The sequence below is a fragment of the Dasypus novemcinctus genome, chromosome 4 (genome assembly GCF_030445035.2).
Source record: "Dasypus novemcinctus isolate mDasNov1 chromosome 4, mDasNov1.1.hap2, whole genome shotgun sequence".
Taxonomy (NCBI): domain Eukaryota; kingdom Metazoa; phylum Chordata; class Mammalia; order Cingulata; family Dasypodidae; genus Dasypus; species Dasypus novemcinctus.
Window position 1 is genome coordinate 101,990,156 of NC_080676.1, and position 24,832 is coordinate 102,014,987.

General features: G+C 35.9%; 1 protein-coding gene across 50 annotated transcripts in view; it reads left to right on the plus strand.

Moving 5' to 3' along the window:
• The window catches only part of ABI3BP (ABI family member 3 binding protein), a 258,238-nt gene that overhangs the window by 57,138 nt on the left and 176,268 nt on the right, over positions 1 to 24,832 (plus strand). For all 50 annotated transcript variants that reach the window (XM_058295957.1, XM_058295933.1, XM_058295935.2 and 47 more), the window contains exon 2: positions 9,155 to 9,334. In XM_058295957.1, coding sequence (XP_058151940.1) covers positions 9,155 to 9,334 — 180 coding nt within the window. The remainder of the gene's footprint in view (positions 1 to 9,154; positions 9,335 to 24,832) is intronic.

Consider the following 24,832-nt stretch of genomic DNA (forward strand, 5'->3'; position numbering starts at 1 on the left):
GTTATCAGATGCTTTTTCTGCATCTATTACTATGATTATATGATGTTTCCCTATATGATGAATATATGTATTGGTTTCTGAATATTAAAATAATCATTAATTCTTGTCATCAGCTCTGCTTAGTTGGCATCCTTTTTTATATTCTTGGATTTGATTTGATGGTACTTTGTTAAGAATGTTTGTCTATGTTTAAAAGGGATATTGCTCTGTAGTTTTGTTTGTTTGTAAAGTTTTTCAATGCATACCAGTCAAAGACCATCAGGAACACAACTAGTTGAGTTCATTGTTTGTTGCATGAAGGAGTAAGCACTTCATGGGGAACTGTGGGCCTCTGGTTTGGCATTAGGGTAATAATGCTGTATCATAAAATATGTTAAGTCATGTTCCCTCCTCTATTTTCTGAAATGATGTAGTCTTGGTATTAATACTTCCTTAAAATATCAATAGAATTCATCAGCGAAGTCATCTGTGCCAGAATAGTTCATTGTGGAAAAGTTTTAATTATAGAATTTAATTGATTTAATAGATTTAAGGCTATTTGTTTTTATCTACTTTTTGAGTCAATTTTGTTAATTTGTATCTTTCAAGAAATTTGAACATTGAATCTAGATTGTAAAATATATTGACACAAGCCTGTACAATATATTCCCTTATAAGCATTGTAATGCCTATGTGTTATGAAATATGTGTCTCCTCTTTCATTTCTTACATTGATAATTGTCTTCTCTCTTATTTTCTTGGCCAGTTGTCAGAACTTTATGAATTTTGTTGGACTTCCCAAAAGTACCAGCTTGGGTTTCATGGTTTATTTTTGTGTTTTTTTCCCTATTATTTGTCCAATTTTTATTTATTTAATTGGTTTTATTTTCCCCCCTTTACTTATTTTGTGTTTAATTTTCTCTTTATGTCTAGTTTTTTAAGACAAAAGCTTAGACCTTTGATTTTAGAACTTTCTTCTGTGTTAGTATAAGAAATTTAATGCTATACTTTTCCATCTAGGCATTTATTTAGCTGTATCCCACAAATTTTGGTGTGTTGTGTTTTCATTTTCATTCAGTTTAAAATATTTTCTAATTTTTTTTGAATCATGGATATTTAGAAGACTGTTTTTGTTAATTTATACATATTTGAAGATTTTTCTGTTTTTTTTTAATAATCATTTTACTGTTGCCATCTTGTATCATGATCAGGACATGATCTATCATAGTAACTTTCCCATGTGCATTTGGAAAGAGTGTATTTCCCCCTGTTAGCTGAGGTGTCTTCAAAATGCTGAGTAATTCAACTTTTTGATAATGTTGTTCAAGTCTTTTGTATCATTACAGATTTTCGGTCTTTTGCTCTCAATTATGAAGAAAGAAGTGTTGAAATCTGGATTTTTGGATTTGTCTATTTCTCCTTTCAGTTCTTTCCATTTTTTTCTTCATGAATTTTGAAGCTCTATTGTTAGGTGAATACACATTTAGGATTTCCATCTCTTAGTGATGAATTCATCCCTCCCTTCATCATTATGTAACATGCCTCTTTATCCCTGGTAATAGTCCTTGTTCTGAAGTCTATTTTGTCTGGTTTTAATATATAGCCACTCTATATTTGTAAGGTATGTTCTTTTCTATTTTTTAATTTTCACCCTACCTATATCTTTATATTTAAAATGGTTTTCTTGTACCATCATTACAAAATTTAAGCCAATGATTTTCAAACTGTCAGTAATGATCCATTTTGTGCACTGTGAAATCAATTTGGTAGATGGCCACTAGCCTTTAGAGAAAAATGAAATAGAATAGAGCAGAAAAATATCAGAATTCATTACATAAAATGAGTAAGTATGGTTTCATAAAAACATGCTCCAAATAGGTGTAGGTATAGGTACAGGCAAAGGCATAGACATAGGTATACATATATATATACATATACATATACTTATACATATAATAGGTTATATGTATACATATACATATAATAGTTATATGTATAATGAAATGAAATGTACTTCATACTATAGGTCATGGTCACATATTTGGAAGGCCATATCTATATCATAGTAGTTAAAAACAAACAATGGCAGAGAAATTGCCTTCCACAGTACTTTCATTCATTTTCATATACATGGTCACCGGGTAAGAAACTTGTCCTTAAACATGGGATACAAAAGCAGTACTATATATCCTGGAGAGTATGCATTGTTCCATTTATACCTGTTGCTCTTTCCTTATTGTATTATAAGAGCTTGTCTTTCTCTTCTTCTAGCCTATAAATTCCTTGAGATTATTTTTTCTATTTTCAGTCCTTAGTTCTGAATCTTGGCTTATATAAGACACTCTAATATTTGTTCCTTTGTTGAGTTAATGAATGAAATATCCTTATTGAGAGATATTACTTTTATTCTTAATTTTCTGGTGGAAGAGACTAAAGGACAAAAACAATAAATCTATTAAAATGCATGCAAAATGATAGTGATTAAAAATATCAGATTATTACCACTTTTTTTCCTACCAGAACAAAATCTCTCTCTTTTTTTTTATGAGACCCTTGAAAAGTACAAAGCACGCAATGGATTAGAGAGCCCACCGTTGTTCACTTTGGTATTGTTCTGCATTTATGCATGGCTGAATAACTCAGCCCTCCAAATTTCTCACCATTTCAACACAAGTTCATTGGAAAGAGCACTGCTGTCTTTAGTAGCTCCTAACCCATTACAGAGTATTAGAAATGCCTCTTTTTCAGGTATTCGACCCTGTTGGGTATTTAGGGTTTCCATTTTGAGTAGTCAGTCACAGCTGACGTACAGACAGTGCCAAGTCTTGAAGTTAGAAAGTGCCAAGCATAGTTAAGGGGCACAAGCATAGTTTAAGGGGCACTAAACATGTATTAAATCCACACTGTGAAGCTAAGCTAAAAGTTCTGATAATTTTGTCTGAGTATTTCCAAACCAAGAGTTATGAGAGTTAAAATTATTCCTGGTTTCTTAATGTTGCTGTTATTATTAAATCTTCTCCCTTAAAATAAGGTATTTGCACAAGTCAAACATGTGTTGTCACAAGTCAGTTTAACTATCTGAACTCAGTAAAATAGCCCAAGATACATATCTGCCTTTATTTTCATTATGAAAAATAAGTTGATTTAAAATAGATGTTTCTTATTGCAGTTGCCAGACTCTAAATAAGTTTAATCTGAAAGTTTATTAAAGGAATGACAGCTAGTACTTCTCTTCCTCTGGGAAACACATATGCTATAGATTGAAAAATAAGAACAAGTAATCAAATAATACAGTTTTGCCCACACTTTGATACTTTTCCATAAATTTTCAGTTTCCATGAACTATGAGTTTGCCATCTTACATGAAGATATTGGTACAGATGGTATAAAACCTGGAAAAGACACCAGAGCAAAGACTGCTCTTTAGAGATTAATCCATGTAATTGAATATGAACAATTAAAACTTCTGTCTTTAATTTTTGATAAGTTATTGTTGGAATATTTTAAATATTTTAGGCTTCTCATCAAAGCAACTAAAATTAAGTTTCTATGTTCAATTATTTTGCAAACACAAAGTGTTCTAAACTATCTCTGCAATTGAGTTCTCTTAAGAACTAAATTCTTAGTTATATACATATTTTCATAATCAATCCACATATGCTCGGAAACTCTGTATTTCTGTTTCTTAATGTTTTGGAATGGGACCTTTTATTTCATCCAAAATATGTTAGCTTGAACCATAGGTTGTCATTTTTGTAGGTCAGAAATACTTAAATATTAGCAGTGTCATTTGGCTCAATCTGTATAATATTAGTGAGAAGTTCTTTAAAGAGGCTTTAAAACTAAACCTTAATTTTTTACCTTTATTTTTATCTGACATTTTTACTGAGTAACTACATTGTATATAGTTCTTTATATTGATTTCTTTTTATGTGGAATAAAATGAATAAGTAATACCTAAAAATTAAATAAGGCAAGAGAGGAGAAATGTAGAGAGATGATTTTGTGTTCTGACCTTTATATCACTAATCCAAAAACATGCTGCTTATCACCTCTAAACCATGACATCTGACATGATAGAAGGAAAAGTGTGTTGTTAATCTATGAGAACTCTTTCTCATAAAATCACATGTGTATACATGCCATATCTGAACTGATGGGAACTGATATTATCTTGGTAAAGTAGAAAAACTGATTTTGTAAAGCATGGCTCAGCAACAGGTGTGAAAAAGAGGGACGTGCTGTAGTTAAGAACAGGGTTTATCTCTTAATTCTGAAATGAGTCATTATTTTATTGACCTCAGCATTACAGGCTTTCTTTTACTTGTATCTTATAGGACTTAATTCTGTACCTGATTTGGTTCAAGCCCAAACTTGCCATTTAGAATGTTTCTATTTTCTTCATTAGCATTTTACGATGTTGAAAGCACAGATGCTAAGGTGATTAGTACTGCTATAGCAGTAGATATACTTTATTTTCAGAAGACAGCTTTAATATTTTTCAGTGTTGTTCTTGAGGTCATTTTTTCCACTTGAAAAACTTGATATAGGCACTATAGACTACATTCTGAAATATTTTGGAAAGTATAAGGTAACCTAATGAGAGATTAGACATGAAGGGATTCTACCCACTCGATGGGTTGTAATAGTAATTCCTTTCTCACAGATCCATGGTTGGACATCTTTAGGAGTTTAGCCATGTGTTCAGGCTATATTTGCTGAGCTTGACTGAAACTGATCCTGGCCATTCAAAATTCTGGGGTGAATATTAAGTGAATGCTCACTAACAGGGCCTACAGCAAGAACAGCAAACTGCCTCTGGCTTGACCTCAAGACGTCTTTGGGCTTACCAAGCTTTGCCTTTTGTATAATTTTCCAACCTCCCTACTTTCCTCACTATTTTTAATTCTGCATGTATTTACTCTAAAAAATTAAAAGTGGATTAACTCTGATTTTGTTTTGAAAGAAAATTTTTCTTTTTTGGAGTTTCAAAACACCCTTTGAAATACTTAGAAATATCCTAGGGTGTTGCAAACAGAAGATTAAAGACAACTGTCATAGATCCAGGATTGTACTATGCCATATGCAAACTCTTTTTCTTGACCATACTGGTATTGCTTTCCCAAGATTTTCACTTTCTTTTTTATTTTCTTTCCATCTTGTTGACATAAGCTTCATTTCTCATATAAAATGCAATAAAATATTCTTTCAGTTCTCTTATTTCTCTGTACCCCTTGATTTTTCTAGGTGACAAGTTGTGGTAGTTTGAAATTATTTTAGGAATCCAAAAAAGAGAAAGATTATATTTGTAAACTAATCTATTTTTCTGGCTCTGATACCCTTTGCATTAAATTCAGCTGAGAGGCCTTTGATTAGTTTACCTGATAAGATTGATTTGGGGCTTTTGATTGAACTGTCAGTGAGGCATGACTCAAGTTGAGTCTCTACCTCATCGTTGGGTCTGATATAAAAGGAAACATAGAAAAGACTCAGATAGACACAGGAAAAGAGAGCTCTGCCATTTTTGATTCTGCCATGTGACAGAAAGGAAAGACTCGAACAACTGAGGGCCCAAGGAGAGATGAGCCATTTGCCTGATAGCTTGCAGCTGAAATCAGGAAGAAATTAGAGCAGCTGAGCCTGAAAGAAACATAGTAAGAGAAAAGCCCCATGCTTGGTTGCCCTCAGCTGAGCTCCGAGAAATGATATAGCCCAGAAGGGAAGGCAGAGATTGCCCGCCATCTTGCTTCAACATGTGGCAGTTGACTTGGGTGAGAAAGCATCTCTTATGATGCCTTGAGGTGACCTTTTCATGGCCTTGGAACTGTAAGCTTTTATCCCAAATAAATACCCTTTATAAAAGGCAACACATTTCTGGTACTTTGCATCAGCAGCCCTTTGGCAAACTAAAACACATGTATATAAAATTTTCCTTATAAATGTTAGGCTAGTTAAACTTGTATTGTGTTGTATTATTTTCTGTTACTGCTATCTTAAATCACCTACCCAGAATTCTTCACACAATGTTGAAAGATAACTGTCATTACATAACTAGTGTTCCAAACAATTAAATCAGTATTTCTTAGAATTATTAAAAGTTAAAAATTAAGATGAGTTGCACAGGCATCTGCCCTAAAATATTTGGGGAAATATCCAAGAGTGTAAAATGTCATTGAACACTAGTCCAAACATTCATTTGAAAAAAACACTGAACAAACTTATTTAAATTAAAAGGACAAAAGTTGCTTAGCCTTTTCGTGGAGCACTGAAAGGGTCAATGTGACAATAACTGGGTGACCAAAGCGGTGGAGAGAAGTCAAACCAAAGACAGAGGTAATTCATACTGGATTATATAGTGTCAAAATTATACTGGCCAAAACAAATGATCTATGTTGAGAAGTAATGAGAGAAGAGATAATGAAGGAATTTGAGTTCCTAACTCTAAATAAAGAACTGGGATGATGGGCTCAATGTATTACTAAGTTTGTGATACTATTTTGAGTTGAGATATGTTTGTGTGTCACTATTTTTCAGGACTTTTTAAATGGTTAGTTAAAGAAAGTAGTACAAATTGGAATTTTGGAGAAAGCAGTACAGCTAAATGCCAATTTATTTGAAAAATTACATGCAGTTTGATGTATTTCTGAACATAAATTGTTAGCAAAAGAAAATGACTGAAGTCATGAAAAGTCCTGTGCAGAGGAAATGTGATCACTTCCACTTTAGTTGGGGAGTTACTCTGTTTATGGCTCTCCTTTTGCTCACATGGTGTAGCGGTCATTTCCACTTTCCCAGGGGAAGAATAATGTGCTACCTCTGCCCAGAGTCCATGAGCAAAAGTTCTAATGTAATGATGATGCCATGACTCTTGGCTCTTAGTCAAACATGAGTGCAGCCTCAGTGTTTTTTACCAAACCTCTTAATCTCTTCTTCACAACAATGTGCTGGAAACAGGCTGGCTGTGTTTTGATTTATTATGAGACCTGACAACCTTCTAAGGTAGCAGAATATGTACTTGACTTACATGTGTTCCATTCTATTGAACAGGATGGAGTAACTCTACAGTTAATTTAAGCACATTGCTTAGAAGTGGAAAATTGGTTTGTATGAAATCTGTGTATTATCTGGAATCTAAATCACCTTATCAAAATCTGGTGAAGTTAGGACCAGCAGTTATCTTCACGTTGAGCATTATGGTCTTGACCATGTCCTCTCATTACTCTCTTGGGCAATGATGAAGGTCTCAGAGAAATTAGAGTAGGAAGTCCAGCATAGTAAGAAGCTGAGATCTAGTTTTTGTTCTGTAATTAACTTATAGGGTGACAGAGGTGTGGCTGGCCTCAGTTTCCTTATTAGTGCTATGAGAGAATTGGATCAGATGAACTGTCTCAGACTTTGGGTAAGTTTTGCAGTATCTCTGACTTTCAATTTTGTCACAGAGTTAGGAATAGCAATCTGAGAAATAAGAGATTCATAAAACTTTCATCAGTTCTTGGGAAATACAGAGTACTGTGCCCATAAATGGAAATTATGGTACTGGTTGCAGAGCTAAGCATATAAGAAGGGGCTGTTACATATTTTTAAAAGTCTAATGACTCCTTGTATATAGTTATGTTGAGCCTGTCCAAGGAAATGAGTCTCACAATTCAGTGTGATGACTTTGGGAAGCCCATGTTGTACAGGCATGCTGACTGGTATTTTTAGAGTATACATCTTTGATTAATGAGAAATAGAAGAATGTGACTTATTAAATTGGTAAGTGCAATCTTTCTAATAGATAAAACATTTAAAAAATATGAAATCTCTTGGGAATAAAGAGGGAAAATAATTCAGGTCTATAATGTCTTATCTGAAATCCTGGGGCCAGACATGTGGCATGCAGAAACTTTTTGGATTTTAGAAAAGTAATAGGGTGCTTAGACCATAGATTACATAACCTCTTTAGTGGGCTCTTGACCAGTACCACTTAGTCAAACATATTAATATTTCTACAATAAAACACGTGACTGGTATAAAGAAAGACTAAATGGCTTCATATCTGTTCACATGGGATTTTGTTGCCCAGTCAGTTTTATACCAATTTACAAAAAACCTTAGAAAGCGTTTTGAATTTCTGAATTGTGTCTACAGAATTGTGAACCTGTTTTAGTAACCAATTATTGAACAATTACTATAAACCAATTTTAAGGTAATGCCATTTGTACTAATTGTTGTGAACAATCTGGTAAGGTAAATATTGGTATCCACAATTTACATACAAATCAGGAAACTAGGGGTCAAATATGTTCAGTAATTTGCTGCTGTTCACACTGAGAAGTAAGTGGCAGAACTGGGGGTTTGAACGCAGTTCTTGCTGGTTTCAAAGACAAAATATAAGACCTTTGGTTAATGTGGCTATCTACCCCTGCTACCCACACAGTTTTGAAAAAAAAAAAAAGGCCTTGAGCTTTTAAACAAAGTCTTCTCACTTTCTTCACTCTCTTTGGGAAATTTCATCGATTGTCACTTCTAAGCAGATGACACCCAGATATGTACCCCATTCCTGAGCTCCATACTATTCAACTACTGGTATCACCATGTAGTTATCTTGCTCATCCAGCAAGTTCCAAATGGAACGAATCATCTTTCTTCTCAACCCTTCTCTTATTTCAGCATTCCCTGTTCTACCATCTCATTATTCCTAAGCCAGAAACCTTTCTTCTGCTTTCCCGGTTCAAACTCTATTATTAAGTGGCAGGGAGTGGGGCAGGACTGGAGAACAGCATAGAATGTTTTTTTTTTAAGTTGCAAAGTTTGTTACCAATAACAAACTTCAGGTTCTTTCCCCATGCCCAGAAAGTGTATATAAATTGAAAGTTCTGACCAATTGTGAATAGCCAAAATAGTCTTTAATTCCATCTATCTGCTCAATAATAAACAACCAAATATTGAACCCTAAGATTTTACTTTATATTCTAGGCTGTTTTACATGTTATTAAGTCTGTTTTTCTTTAATCTCAAAATCAGTTGTGTTTTGCCATTCAGGTGTGTTTGTTTTGATAGTAAATAGCTAACATGGATAGCATGCTTTCTAAGAAAATGGCTCTAGCAACTAAACTTTGCTCCAAATTTGTCCTGGATGCTAAAAAGGTAAAATAATAACCACGTATTTTTTTTTTTTAATTCTTATCATTAGGTAAAAGGCCAAGCCTGAAAGTCCACATCAATACCACGAGTGACTCCATACTCTTGAAGTTCCTGCGTCCAAATCCAAATATAAAGCTTGAAGGTTTTCTCCTGGGATACGGCAGCAATGTATCACCAAACCAGTACTTCCCTCTCCCTGCAGATGGGAAACCCACCCAGGCTGTAGTTGGTAAGATGTTGGGCTCTGGAATAAAGGAGGTAAAAGATAATGGGGGTAACAGGACCTAAAATCTTGAGGGTAAGCACCATTTCTTCCACATCCTTAGCTCCTAATTGTTGTAATTTGTAGCACAATCCTTTACAGTAAAAATATTTATTGCTTATAGAAATAATCATCTTTATTATTATTATAGTAACAACCCCATACCACATAACTTAAAAATATGTAGAGAAAAATTAGCTAAAATGCATAAATTTCTGTAACAGAACTTATTTACGTGGAGTAATTTTCCCTCCCTGCTGTGTTTTTACTTTCTTCTGCTAGAAGGTAATAAATATAGCTTTCTGAGTATCTCTTCTTGAGAAACTACTTTTAAAAGAAAAAAAAATTACATTTCTTTTAAATTTTTAGTTTTCAGGCAAAAGGATTAGTTTTCTGTGTATTATAAAACTTATATTTCATTGAAAATGATTTTTAATAATTGAAGTATAATTTGAGGATGTGGGTCACCCTCAGTCCTTCTTCAGAAAAATTATTTGCAAATAAAACCTTTTTAAATGACATTTTTATAAAAGGATTCTCTACTGTAAATGCTTTCAAAGACTTTCTGAATAGTCTAAGATTAGGTTTATATTTTTGTTCTGCTGCTAGGATTATTGCTAAAGAGCCTTTCTATGTACTTCAGAAGTTTAACTAACCCTTTAACTTCAACTACTTTAGATTAGCTCTGGCACATATGCAAGGAGTGTTAAAGATAAATCTATTTTGCCCAGCAGCCCCTTGTTTCTCAGTGGAAAAGCCTCTGTTGTACTTTAAAATCAAGCAAGAGAGAACATTGTTAATTGACTAGATTTTACATAAGATAATGACTTTAAAGCGAATACTTTTTGACCAAAAACTTCAAGAATAAGGTACTTTGATAAATGTAATAACTCTATCCTGGACCATATAAAGCATAAGGAATTTGAAATTTTGCAAATGTTCCCCATGATATTCACTCTTTACTATAAAAAGTGATTGGAAGCTGTATGTTTTCTACTACATAAATAGAAAGAGATCTACTGCCTCTTTCTTTGTTAAGCATTAAAAGTAATATCTTACTTACGATAGTTTTATTTGGTTATGTAGTTTGATAATTTGGTCAATTGTAAACTACCGTCTCATATGAGATGAAATGCATCCCATCTTAAAGTAATAAAAGTCAAATTGCTAATGAAAAATATATACAGGAAACTAAAGACAATTTCTTATACAAACATACAGACTTTTCACTGTTTCATTGCATGTGGAGCAAATGGACAAACTACCGTTTTATTTATTATTGCTTTAATCCTTTAAAATTTTTATGGAAAATTTCAAACATATAAAGAGAAAGGATATTATAATAAACCTTTGTGTCTCATTTTGCAACTTGAATACAAATCATTGTATATTTTACACAATTTTCCTACATTTTTTTCTTGAGTATTTTAAAACATAAATGGATATTATATTTTTCTCTAAATGTTTCAGTATGCATTTCTAAACAGAAAAATATTTTTTAAGAACACCATGCCTTTATCAGATTATAATAATTCCATAATATTATTTTATTGCTAGTTCGTATTTAAATTTCTCTGGTGATCTTAAAAAATATATTTTTAGAGTTGGTTTATTTGAATTAGGCTCCAAAATAGGTCTACATCTTGCTTTTGGTTATGTTCCTTAAGTCTTTTTTATTCTATAACAATCTTCTCTTCCCTCCCTTTTTTTTAATGCTATTGATTTGTTAGAGAAATTGGGTCATTCCTCCTGTACAATGTCCTCAGTATGTATTTAATTGGTTGCTTCATCCCGTAGTGTTGAACTGGCTTCTCTATCCACTGTAGTTCCTATGAAAAGATCATTCTATCTGTAAGCTGTATTAGATTTGGAACCAACTCATTTGGGGACATAATGCTGTATAAGTGGTATTGTGTATTTTCTAATTACACAAAGAGCTACAAAATGGTTGATTGTTCCACTTAGTGATGCTAAAATTGTTTGGTGTGTTTAGGTGGTCTCAGCTTAATGCCTCCATTATAAAATTCCACACCTAATTTTCATTTAATAGTTTCAGCATCCTTTGATCGTTGCTCAGATCCGTTATTTTATACTGGGGTTGTAACATGGTGATTTTCTAACTCCATCATTCTTTATGCATTTCTTAGATGTAAATATACTATAAAGAATAATTTTCTATCATTTAATTTTGATTTCCCTTATATATAATGTTTTTAGGAAATACAGGATAAATTCTCATTGTGCTAAATTGGTGCCCTGGTAATCTCCGAGAGTGACCAAGGAGATTGTCGTATGTTTTAGAATCAATAAGAATGCATTGAATTTATATATATATTTGATGGGTTTTACTTAGTGTATCACTTATCTATCCCTTGTGTTTCTTCTCATTGCCTAGCCTGAATATGGTTTGTTTACCTTGGATCACTATTAAACTATGAACTTTCCAAAGTCAATATTTGTGTTTTGTTGTTTGGTTATTCATAGCATAGTAATTTTCATTGAGTAGATAGGTTATAATTATTTGTAGCACTAAATTGAATGGACACAGACTGTGTGTAATATTTAGGCTGGAGAGGCCATGAGAGATTATTTAATCTGGGCCTCTGTCATCTAGGTAAGTAAATATATAAGCCATCTGCGTTAAATACAATAGTTCACTCTTTACCTTAAAGACCTCTAGGGATGAAGATTCCAGAATTTCACCTAGAAAATCACTTCAAGTGGCATTTTAAAATCTCTTACCTTATCCTTTAGATCAATATGTTGTTTTAATTAATGCCCCCTCTCTTCTAGTATTCTATTAGAACAGAAAAAACATTCTGTTTCCGTATTTCCTTTTCCATATTTTTTATACCAAGGATTTTGTGTGCTTCAATGTTTATTACTTCAAAATGGACTTGTGTTTCCAAGTTAAATGTTATTCTTTGATTGCATAGAGTAGTCTTCCATAGTGATTGTATTTGTATTATTGCTCTTAATTGACTAAGAAGTTATATATTAGTTTTCTATTGTTGTAACAAATTACCACAAACTAGTTAAAGCATCATAAATTTATTATCTGACAGTTCTGTAGGTCAGAAGTCAAGGTTGGGTCTCACTGGGCTAAAGTGGTAGTGTAGGCAGGGATGCATTCTCTTCTAGAGGCTCTGTGGAGAATCTGTGTCCTTGCCTTTCCCATCTTCTAGAAGCTGCCTGCCATCTTTGACTTGTTTTGACTTCCTCCTTCTTCAAAGCCAAAAATGGTGGGTCAGTCTCTCTCACATCATATCATCTAAGCTCCTCTTCTGCCTTCTTCATCCACTATTAAGGATCCAATGTGATTATATGGAGTCCACTTGGATAATCCAGGACACCTACTCTATTTTAAGGTCAGCTGATTTGCAACACTAATTTCATCTGCAACCTTAATTTCTGTTTGTCATATAATCTAACATATCCACAGGATCTGAGGATTAGGATATGCATATCTTCGGGGGTCATTATTCTGCCTGCCACAAGCTGTATGTTTGTAATGTGTGTGTCTATCCTATTCTGTTTCTGCCACCAATCTCTACTGTATTATCATCTGTAAAACAGTAATAAAGTCTGTTTTCCACAGATGGGCTGTGGGCGGGTTAATGAATTCATGATCATAAAGTGATGAGTTGAAATCCCTTGAGTGCAAGGTGCTGTACAAGAGCAAAAAATTTTTATATCTTTATGGAAAAAAAAAGACATCACTTAACAGTTCTTATGTTTTTTGTAAGAGTATTTGTTCAGTTGCACTGAACTACATCCAACATAATACAGTGAAGATCACTTTCATTTTCAAAACAAATATTAAGTTCCACATCATCTAATGTGTTTTACTTGCTTAATTGTTTGAAGGTCCAACCATTGAAATGAGAAGATTTTGGTCATTCAGAAATATTTAGTGGTTTTCAGACTAATAGTTCCGCTAAATCATCTATGAGCTTTTCTACATTTATTTTAACATCTAAGTACATCCCCTCACACTGACGTACACACAGGCATTTCCAAAAGTGACTTACTGATCTTACATATAAAAGGGAAAAATCCTTTTTGCTATTTTGGGAATTAAGATTCATATGAAATTTCTGTAAAAATTGATCTGTTTTTAGTAGCCTAATTGGAGCAATAGACAAAGGAACAAAGTAATATTTTCTCCAGGTAATTAATAATATTAATAACTAAGAGAGTCCCGCAATGATGTGAAAAAATGATTCACATTTAATGTATCTGCTAGGTTTCTTTATCCTCCCCTTGTGATGCATATTATAAACATTTTCATTTCTAGGTTACAGCTCCAGTTTTTGCTTGTTGCTTTTATATTCTGCTGCTGATAATTTCATCAATGACCAATAAAGTAAAAAAATGAGAATTCTCCTGAATGAATCTTTCATAGACCCATACTTTATCATGTTCTCTTGGTGTCTGAAAATACTTTAATTAGTGTCATCTGAGAACGAATCATTAGATTCCATCAATTATGTAGTTGTTGAAGTTGAGGAGTTATTTTGGTGTTCTGACTGCAAGAAAGGTTTACATTTTTAAAAATTGACCATATATTCAGAATTTACCACAAATTCTGAACGAAGAATTTGTCATCCAACCAGGTGTTGAGACCCCAAAGGGATTAGGGGGTGCAATTTTTTGAATCTCATGTTCTCACAGCTGCTAGCCCTTACAATCACCTCCCTAAGAGAGCATATTTCTCACACTCAGCCACGGGCCTCTCAATTACTCTTCCTAGCTGCCATCTTACTTATAACCCCTTAAGTGATTCCTTGCTATAGTGAGGAGGACACAATGCTAAAATCGCTCTAGATGCTGTGAACTAGAAAGAGCCATAGCTCAGAATGCTCAGATCTGTGTTCAAGGCAAAGATCAGCTTCTAGACTTTCGAGTCAGATAGACCTGGGTTCAAATTCAACATCACTACTTAAGACTAGTTCTGGGTAAGTTGTTTAACTTCTCTGAATTTGTTTCCTCATGTATAAAATAGAGAATAATACCTGTCTTTTAGGACTATTGTATAGACTATGGATAAACTGTACAAGGCAGCTAATACAGAACCTAGCACAGAGGAGGTGTGTTTAGAAACCTTGTCAGTTGCTATTGCAGCAAGCTGGGTGGTCTTGATTGAAATACCTAACCTTTCTGCACTTCATTTGTCTCAATTGCTAATGGTTGAGCTAAATCATCACTAAAGGTCTGGCCAGCTAAGATTTTAGTGCCTCATTTGGAAAACCCTGGTCTAAGTGATACTAAGTCTAAGTACTGTGGTTTTGTTTTCTGTTTTTTTAGTGGGAGTAAGGATGCTTTCAATAAAATTGTAGAGGTAGATTGTTTTAACAGGCATGTCAGTTACTAAAAAGAAGTAGCCATACTCATTTCTTTATCACATGCAATATGGTTTCTGGGAAGGAACAAGAATGTTAACTCCCAAAATAGGTGAACAAACAAAAGAACTAGCAAAATCCAAGATTGTAACGCAGTACCTTTGGTATTCATAATACTTCTATTCCATGGTCACTATCATTTAACCATTAGGGAGACTCCTGTGTCAAGGCTGTTTGGTGCACTTAGGGAATACCGTCATCAGGTACTTCTTAATTCCACAGCTGTGGCCTCCAAAGGAGAATATGGTGACTTCAAAAATAAAGCAAATTCTAGCAAGAACATAGCAAGAATTGTGACTTGCCACACTAAATATAGATGAAAATGAGAACATGACATTTTTTATATTTCTTTTCAAAAAAACAAAAACAAAACAAAAGAGTCCATATGTTATGGAAAGGGCCATTGGCTATCTAACTCATTAAGGTTTAAATGAATTCAGTCATGTAGAGCACTTACTGTGTCCCAAAACTTGTTTCCTTCCACCTCTTCCTCCACCACTACCACTATCTCTGTTTTTTATTTGCTGCTCATCTACTAGGTCCCATTTGTTCAGTCTCCACAGCCATCTCTGGCCACTGCAATGAACATTTATATCCCTTTCAATAAATATCCTAGAGGCTGAATATTTTCTTGACCACCATTCTTAATTTCAGCAAATTGCTATTTGCTTTTATTTTTGTGTATCTTGTATCTTCCCACCTTACCCCCAACTAATAAACTCCCAGGAGCCAAAGACTCTAAGGAACTTAGTGAGTTTTTTTGATGTTTGTTTGTTTGCTTACCTCCAACGCTGCCATAAATTTAAAAGGACAATAAATGAATGAAAGGAAGGAAATCTGAAGAGTTGTGGGTCACAAGGCAGATTTTTTTCTTTCATTTAAACTATTTTCAAAATTTCATCTAATTCTTACTTGGATCATTCTCTGGAAACAAATTTACCACTTGGGAAGAACTTGGCTTTAAATCTTCAAGATGAATCCAAATTTTTCATAAGAAAATTTAGGAAACCCAGAATCATTTGATTTTCCTCCAAGGTGAAAATATTTAACAGAACTTAATAAGATTCAAAAAAGAACTTTTAAAGAAATTGGCAATATCATGCCATCATGATATTGATTATTATATAATTTACTATAAGTTTATACACAAAAGGCCTTGTTTGATAACAGATGACCATTTCACCATGTTTTGGTAAAGATATTTTTTCAAAGTTCTATTTTTTAAATTGGATTCAGCCATGATGTTTTCATGGTCTGTCTGACTTCATCAAACTGTCTCCAAGTCTATCTTTTCTTGGAAATATAATTTTAAAAATGTACAATATTGCAATATAAAGCAACCCATTGTTTTTCAAATGTATTACGCAACATACTGAGACCAAAATCTAACTTTTAAAAATATGTTCTCAAGTATATTTAAAAGGTCCCCTCCCCCCAAAAAATGGCTCATGACACTTCTGTTATGGACAAAATTATACACAGTTCCAAATTTATTGCAAGGGGCTTGCTATTTAGAAGGAATTTTAAATTGAAAGACTTAGCTGGAGTAAAAAAGAAATAGAGGGTTATCAAGAAGAGATATATAAGATAATATTAAGACTTAAAATTTTCCTTTATTTTTAAGGAAACACCTCAAAACCAAGAAATAACATCCAATTTCAGTTTCCTAATTACCCATATATTTCCTTTACACATTTTACTTCCCGTGGACACTTAGCTCTCTGGCAAATGTGAACCATATCTGGAGCACTATGCCTTGAAGCCTAGCACTTGGATATACTTGGTTTTGTGCTGTTACCTAACTGGCTTTTTTTTTTCTTCTTCATCTGTAAGAGATGTCCTACCTTCCCTCAGGTACCACACAATCAGGTTATTATAATCTGTAGTTCTAGCTGACTACCCAGAGTCTGATTGGAGGTTTATTGGGAGAGGCTCCCACTCAACAAATCTTTACTTGCCTGGATTGGAAATCACTAGGGTAAGAAATTATTCAACTAGTTTAAGAAGTTTATGCTAACCCTATTGGTAAAGTAACTGTATAGCTTAGTTTATCTGGCATAGTCAAGGTTTATACCTGCTGCTCTGGCATAATTATTATTAGTGCCCCCTTTTCCTCTCAGAAATGCCACAGGTTAGTTGAAAAATTATGTGTATAATTTACATATAGGAGGAAAACCTAAAACTCTTTGCATGGTCTTTTACAATCTGATCACAAGACTTGTCTCCTAACACTGGGGACTCTTGGCATCAAGGAAGGAAGAACAAAATCAAGGGGAAGGGAGTGGATGTAGCTCAGTGGTTGAGCACCCCCTTCCCATGTATGAGGTCCTGGGTTCAATCCCTAGTACCTCCTAAAAAAAAAAAATTACAGGGAGAAGACTTGCCACAGGTTTGTTTCTGTGTTCCATTCACCAGGTGGACACCTTGTAGCTGGTCAATAAATGCTTGAGTAGAGGGTCTTGCCAAGCTATTAGCTGATGATCCCATTTAGTATAAAGAAAACCTAATGTTTTTGAGCATCTACAATATTCTGGGTCAATGGCTTCAACAAAAATAGGTTATTAAATCCTTGTAGCAACCCTATGAAGCAGATACTTTCATTAGCCTCTTTTTCTTGATGAGGACAGTAAATTCCTGAGAGATTAAAAAATCTACAGGTGGCAGGCTGGCTCCAAAACCTGCATATTTGACCACCATGCTATTTCTTGTGGCATATAAGTATTCTGTTACTTTGGAACCCTATATAAAATCTCATCTTGCAGAAAATAATCCTGACCCCACACTCCTGCATCTTAATGCTAGTGAGAGCATTTAAAAAGAAAAATAAGACTCACCATTTGAGAACTAATGTGGCCTAACTCTATTAGTTAAAAGAGAAAATGCCTAGATGAAGTTCTGAATTTTCGATAGTACTTCCTGTAGAGATAACAGTTTGGAGGCAATGAGTTCACTGGAAAATATGTGTGTGCCTGTACAGGCTCTACTTCAAAAGCAAGCCCCTTGCCAAACCCTAAACCAGTTAACAGACAGCAGACAACACCCTACACTAATCTTCTCTGTGGGGTGCACATATAAAACACAGACAAAAACCACAGATAATAAAGTCAACAATTTTAATGTCTAACAGGTCTGCTAAACTAGGAAAGGGTGTGTACTGGCTGTTGGGGCAAGTGGGTAAGAGAAAGTTTGTTAAATATTTATTAAATATTTGTTTGCAATGTCAGGGAGAGAATTTGTCAGAGCTTTAAAGTGAAACAGGGCTAGTTTGGGACAGTTGCTGAACGAGATGCTCTAGACTCTATGCCAGGACCACAGGGGGGAAATGAGGAGACCTTCTGGTAAATCATAGCTGTGGTCAGTGTGCAGGGATTGGGGTGGAAGTATAGGGCCAGGGCAGTCCCAGAGAAGGGCGTTGCACTCAGGGTTTAATGCTCTGTTGTCACTGTCTTGAAATTCTTCATAATTTTATCTTTCAATTTATGTTTTGTAAAGTGAAGTCCAATGGAAACATGTCATTGGGACTTGGAACCTGGGCTCCTGTGCCTTTGGCCACCCACAGCTCCCCTGAGAGGGGTTTCCTATCATCTTCCCCTCCCTGTGCTCCTGGCTTTCCCTCTCTCACTGCTCAGCCACCATGCAGCCTGCACCCTCAGCAAAGACTTTGGTGGGGCACACGCCCATGGTAACATCTGGCAAGGGATGGTGGCAGCTGTCCCCAGCTGGCTGGCAGTGTCACTGTGTCTTCAGTGGGCCATCTGGCAGAGGCAAGCTCTCTCCCACCCCGATCCAGGTACACAATGCTATCCCAGAGCAGAGGTTGCAATCCCTTGGAGGTTTGCCATGGGTTGAGAGGGCTGCTCACTGTTTCCCCCTGGCAGGGCACCTTTGATCCTGTGGTTAGAGCTGGCTGGAGAGGTTCCCACGCAGGGGAGGAGAATGGAGCAAAGGAGGACGAGGGAAGGTCTGAGCTTACCTGGTAGAGGGGGATGTTAACAGGAAACAATAAAACACCATGACAAGTCAAAAGAGAACATGGAAAAAGGGAAAAAGCTTTATATTTTTAGTACCTTTGGTACTTTTTCTTGCTTTTTAAATAGGGTGCCACTTTTCTATTTTGCACTATAGCTGGTTCTGGGTGAAGTGTGTGTTTTCAATACCACTGCCTCCCTGTCTCTGAAATAAGTAAAATTCTCAGAAGAAGTTTCCAATAATGTCTTTCTCATTGGCATGTGCCTTTAAAATGTCCTGTTGTTTGGAAGAAGGGTGCATCTTTCCTTTCAGACTGCTTTAGTAAGCTGTGAATGGTGAAGGTTATAGCAGGGACTTTAATTCTGGGTGTTCATTTCTGGGTTTAGGAAAAGCCTACCTTCCCACTCTGACTTCCCCTTCCTTCCATCCTCTGCTTAACCACATCCTCTTTTCCAATCAAAACTAAGTCTCCATTTCCTATTAGAGGCCCTATTCACTCCCTAGACTGAATAGGGCCTCTAAATAGAGACCTATTTAAATAGAGTCTCTAACTCTCTATAGCCTCAGATAAGGGACTGATTCTCTCTGCTGTCCTCAATCCTGAACAACTTTGAACAACTCCTCTGGCAAACTGTGCCTGTACCATGCATATTAGCATGTCATTTGTTACCTTCATGTTTATGCATCTTCTTTATTCAGCATAGGCTGTAAATTCCTTAAAAGCAGGTCTGTGACTGAATAGTCTCTAATCCCATCTTCCATGAGACATAGCAGAGTGTTCTGTCAAAGTGAGTTTTGGTTCAGTATTCAAACAATTGCATGCTTAATGAAATTAAGTACCAGATGGCACAGGATTAATTTACTCTAAATATTTTTTTCAAGTGAAAGACAAATTAGGATTATTCTTAGACACAAAAATACTTTCTATAAAAAAAATAGTTCTACAGAAAAATTTATCAAAGATAATTCTGTTTAAAATTTACTAGCATTTTGAAAAGGATTATTTGCTTTTACTAACTGCTATTACCCAAACTCCTAATTATTTTTTTCCATTTTTTTTGTGCAAAGGCCTAGGCTTTGTCCATGTTTACTCTAACCCCATGCAATAAAAGGACACAAGAAGAAATTCATTGTCTCTTTCAGGAAATGTTTATTGAACAATTACCATGTTACTGGGTTTAAAGGTACAGAAATAGAGTGATCCTTAGCCCGCCAAGTCTTCCTATATGGGGCTTAGAAATACTCTAAAAAGTGGAGGTCTTAATGTTAGTTTGTAATGATACATAATTCTATACACATTAATTTTTATGTTCAACTAAGGGCAACATGCTAGGAATCTAATGAGTGATTTATTAAACACTAAAATTGTATATTCATAAACTTAAACATAATAAATTTAGTTCAGAACTAACATAACTTAAACTAGTCTGTATTCTACTTAGCCTCCTGGCTACTGTGAAACTTTACAAAGTTACTGTTTAGTTTATGCCCATGCAGACAGCAGAAAGTCCTCAATTACCTAGAAAAATATCCATCTGTATTCTTCTGGAAGAGATACTGTCCTTTCTGAAAGCTTGTCAGTCATGATCTTGAGTTGGTCAAAACTAACAATTGCTGCTGAACTAGAGTTTTACGCTGTAATTGTAGTCTATTCTCCTTATTTGTGGTTCTATAATGTCACTGCAGTTAGTGAATACTGAACCATTGTTTGTAGAAGAAATGCAGGGTTGTGTTCTTGCGAGCTTCTGGTCACAACATTTTCATCAGCTAATCAACACATAACCTTTTTTTATATGTGTTTCTGTTTAAGGATACTTTATTTGAAATATATTGTTGATTAACATTGATCTCATGGCCAGCAGCACTATAACTCATGCCTGAGATAAGCTTATCTAATACAAGTGTTTTCTCCATAACACACATCAGTCTTCTTGCACTTAAGGACTCTAGACGGCTGTCAGTCAGGAGAGCTGCCTAGAGAGGTGTCAACCCACTCCATTGCAGGTGTCGGGGTTGCCGCAAAAGCACGACTCACGCAGGTTCTCATGGAGAGACGTTTTATTAACACAGAGAAGAGACTGAGCAAGGTCAGCTTCACTAGTGGGTGTTGGTTACCCTTAGCCAGTGGGTCTCAATCCATGGCCGATGCGGGGCCATGCTACACAAAGCACTCCTCTCCTGTGTCCAAGTGCTGCGCCTGTGGAGGAGCCCTATTCCCTCACCCACCAGGGACAGCTATACCACTGGGCTGTGAGCTGGATGTCGTAAAACACGCCCAGCAGAGTCAGACGGTTCTCCAGTGAATGTATACATATATTGCAGGTAATAGGGAAAGGAATGCACCAGCATCCCCTTATTTGCTAGCGGTTTGTGTTTTATCCCACCAGGCTGAGGCAGGAGTTTTTCATGGGTCCCAGGGAAAGGCAGGGGCTGTGCTAGGACCGCCTGCTACCACAACAGCACTTCCTCACTACTCTGGCGGCCATATTAAACAGCAAAATCACCAACCTAAAAAGCAACGATTTGAAAAATACGATGCTACATGTATCGCAAAAAAGAATGCTGGATATCATGCGATAACTGAAACAAGAAGATGGAGCTCTACCTTCTTCAACCTCAGCTGGTAACAAGTGCAATGAGCTTCTCAAGATTTTTGCCACTCCTGAATGTCTGTGAATGACCACAAAATTGACACAATATTGATTTTTGGAGTTACCAATAGTTTGGCATGTAGGTGAAATGGCAAATAAGAAATCTGTGACTAATGACGATTGACTGTAATTTAGGGTTGCTTAATTATTGCATGCTTTGTGGTGGGTTAGTTTGTTCCTACTATCCTGTACAGTGATGTATATGTTGCATCAACAATACTTGGCCTATTGTTTTCCAGTCACTGGGCTTCAGGATGGGTATGGATTGCAGTTCAAACATGAGTCATTCACATTCCTTGCTGCACCTTGTCACTGGAATATGCAAATGGGTGGGGTGGGGTGGAGCAAGTTCTTTCCTGGAACTGAAATCTGAGAACTGATGAGAAGCCTTTCAGATTAAACTGTATTAGCAGGCAAATTGCATTTTACTCTTTTTTTTACATTCCAACTCCGCAACCAAATGCTCACCTCTGCCTAGATTAACTCTCCCTCTTACTGAGGCTTTCCTCTCCCCCCTCCCCTCGTGACCAGCAGGCTAGGGGATGGTGTCTGTTCTTTGCAGCAAGGGCAGAGGCGACTGAGACAGAAGCACAAAGCAAAGGGCCTTGGCTGGAGCTCTGTTTGCTAATCCACTCCAGCCATGGTAACCCTGATGAGGTTGTTTTTTTTAGATCCAACTAGCAGGTGGGTAGAACTCCCTGCCTGAGCTTAAAACACAAGGAAGGGGAGCTGATATGGCTCAAGCAGTTGAGTGCCTATATATTAGTCAGCCAAAGGGGTACTGATGCAAAATACCAGAAATCTGTTGGCATTTATATAGGGTATTTATTTGGGGTAGAAGCTTACAGTTACCTGGCTGTAAAGCATAAGTTACTTCCCGCATCAAAGTCTGTTGGAGCAAGATATCTGCCAATGTCTGCAAGGGTTCAGGCTTCCTCTTCAGGCTCCATGGTCCCATATTCCAGTATCAGCTGTAGGCTGGGATAAGTCTTGTCTCTCTCCCAAGGCTCATTTCTCTCTGGGCTCAGCTGCTCTGCTCTCACCACAAGGCCAGCTGTAAGCTGTCAGGCGAATGACTAGTCTCTCCTCCCGGGGCCTCTACAGAGTTTAATAACAGAGCCTTCCCTCTTTCCTCACATATCTGCTTCTCTGTGTATTTACTTCCTGGGGCTCTAGCATTAAAACTCCAACTTTCCCTTCTGCCATGTCATTTTCTCTGGGAGTCCCTGCCCACCAAGGGAAAGGCAGCAGGCTTTTGATGTGGCCCAATCAAGGTCTTAATCATTATTTAATCGAGTAAAAGTGAAATCTCTGAATCCAATCCAATGTAATATGCCCAGAGGAACAAACCAGTTCACAGACATAATCCAATATCTATTTTTAGAATTCATAAACAATATCAAACTGCTACACTGTGCTTCCTATACAAGACATCCTGGTTTTGGTTCCTGGTGCCTCCTAAAAACAAAACAAAACAAAACAAACAACAAGCAAACAACCGAAAAATCAGCTCAGGGGAGCTGATGTGGCTTAGTGGTTGAGTGTAAGTTTCCCAAATATAAGGTCCAGGGTTCAATCCCCAGCCCAGGTACCTCAGGAAGAAAAAGAAGAAACACAAAGTGGTTTCTCCTAGGTACGTTTTCAAATACCCATGCTATAATGTTAGCACTAATGGAATTAGGCACAGGAACTGTCTGCCAAATGTTAAGAGCTTGAAAAAATGCTTAAATTTGAATTGTATCCACTTAGGTCAGATTACAGCAAAGCGTGGCATGTGACACTTGCAAATACAAATATGGATTCTGACCATTTCTCTTGTGGATATTTCTGTGGGCACAGAGTTTTTTCTAGTCTCATGGGTGGTTTTATCCTTAATTTGTTAGTGGTCTTGTGATGTGCAACATTGGCTTCCAATAAAAAATACTTAACAGCTTTTTCATCAAATTCTAATGTACCTTTAACTGACTATCACACCATTACTTTAAATAAAAGTAAAAAAAATAAAGTTGCTAATTAATGCAACTTCTCACCCCTCAGAACATTTATTTTATGCTTATTGAAAGAGTGTCCTTTGGCTTATTGATACATAAATTTTATATTATCTATTTTTGTAAAAAGAGAATTTTATTTTTAATTTCTTAAATTTTAGAATAATTTTAGATTTGCAGAAAAGGTGTAAAGATAGTGAAAAGAGTTCCTGTATATGCCACACCCAATTTTCCCTATTGTTAATATCTTACATTACTGTGGTACATTTGGCACACTAATGAACTAATATTTATACATTATTATTAACTGAAATCCATACTTTATTCAAATTTCCTTAATACTTACCTAATGCCCTTTTCTGTCCCAGGACTCATCCGTGGTCATGTCTCCTTATGCAACTCTTGGCTAGGCCAATTTCTCAGACTTTCCTTATTTTGGATAACTTTGATGGTTTTAAGGAGTACTGGTCAGGTAGTTAGTAGAATGTCCTTTAACTTATCTTTCATGTTTTCCTCATGATTACATTCGGGCTATGCATTTTTAGGAAGAAATAAATGATTTTTTAAAAACATATTAAAAGGAAAATATAAGCAGAAGAAAAAGAACTGCTTAATTTTTTCACTTTGAACATCTGCCTCTTCTCCTTTGCATTTCAACTCAGAACTGTCATTAGCTGTTTCTTTTCCATATGATATCATGCTCTTGGCCATCAAGAACTTTGATGATACAGCGTCTTGAACACAAGGCTTCACTGGGTTTTCATCCAAATCACTGGTAAGATACCCTCGTTTGTAAAAATGCATCCCTATTTAAGAGATGTTAAATGTTGGGGATAAAATATGTCATAGAATTAATGAAATATGAAAGTCTGAATTTTTGCTATTTGTGTAAAACAGCTGTGCATTCAATATAGCCAAATTATCCTTTGGGGTTCAGACATGACTGTGCTGCTTTTCTCTCTCCAAGTTAAATTAAAACCAGCAAAATCCCACCTACCAGATTGGTAGGAAATCAAATTTCTCTTTATTAAGTCTCCATTTTGCTCCCAGTTTTTCAAAATCTTGAGACGCTTAGTGCAGCACAAATGGAAGTCAGTCCAACTTCTATCCATAGTGACAAAGCCCAGGGGTCGAATCTTCTCAAGCCTCCTGTGTTGCACTGAGCCCCAGTGGATGCTGGTCCTCCCCAATCTGATCAGATGCCTGCTGGCCCAAAGCCCAGCCTTCAGTGAGCAGCCCCCTGGATCAGTGCCCAGTGTTCCCCTTGCAAGGTTTCTAGGATGGCAGCATGTGGTGCTGACGCTCTGTGGCCTAGAAGCGGCTGTTTCCAAGACTCCGGCTGCCACTGGAGTACAGTGTCAAAGGCAATTTCAGCCTTTCCCACTGGAGACCAAGATGAGTCATCTTTCCCCCTCTTTGGGATTAAACTGCATTGTCCTTTTTAAACCTCCAAAT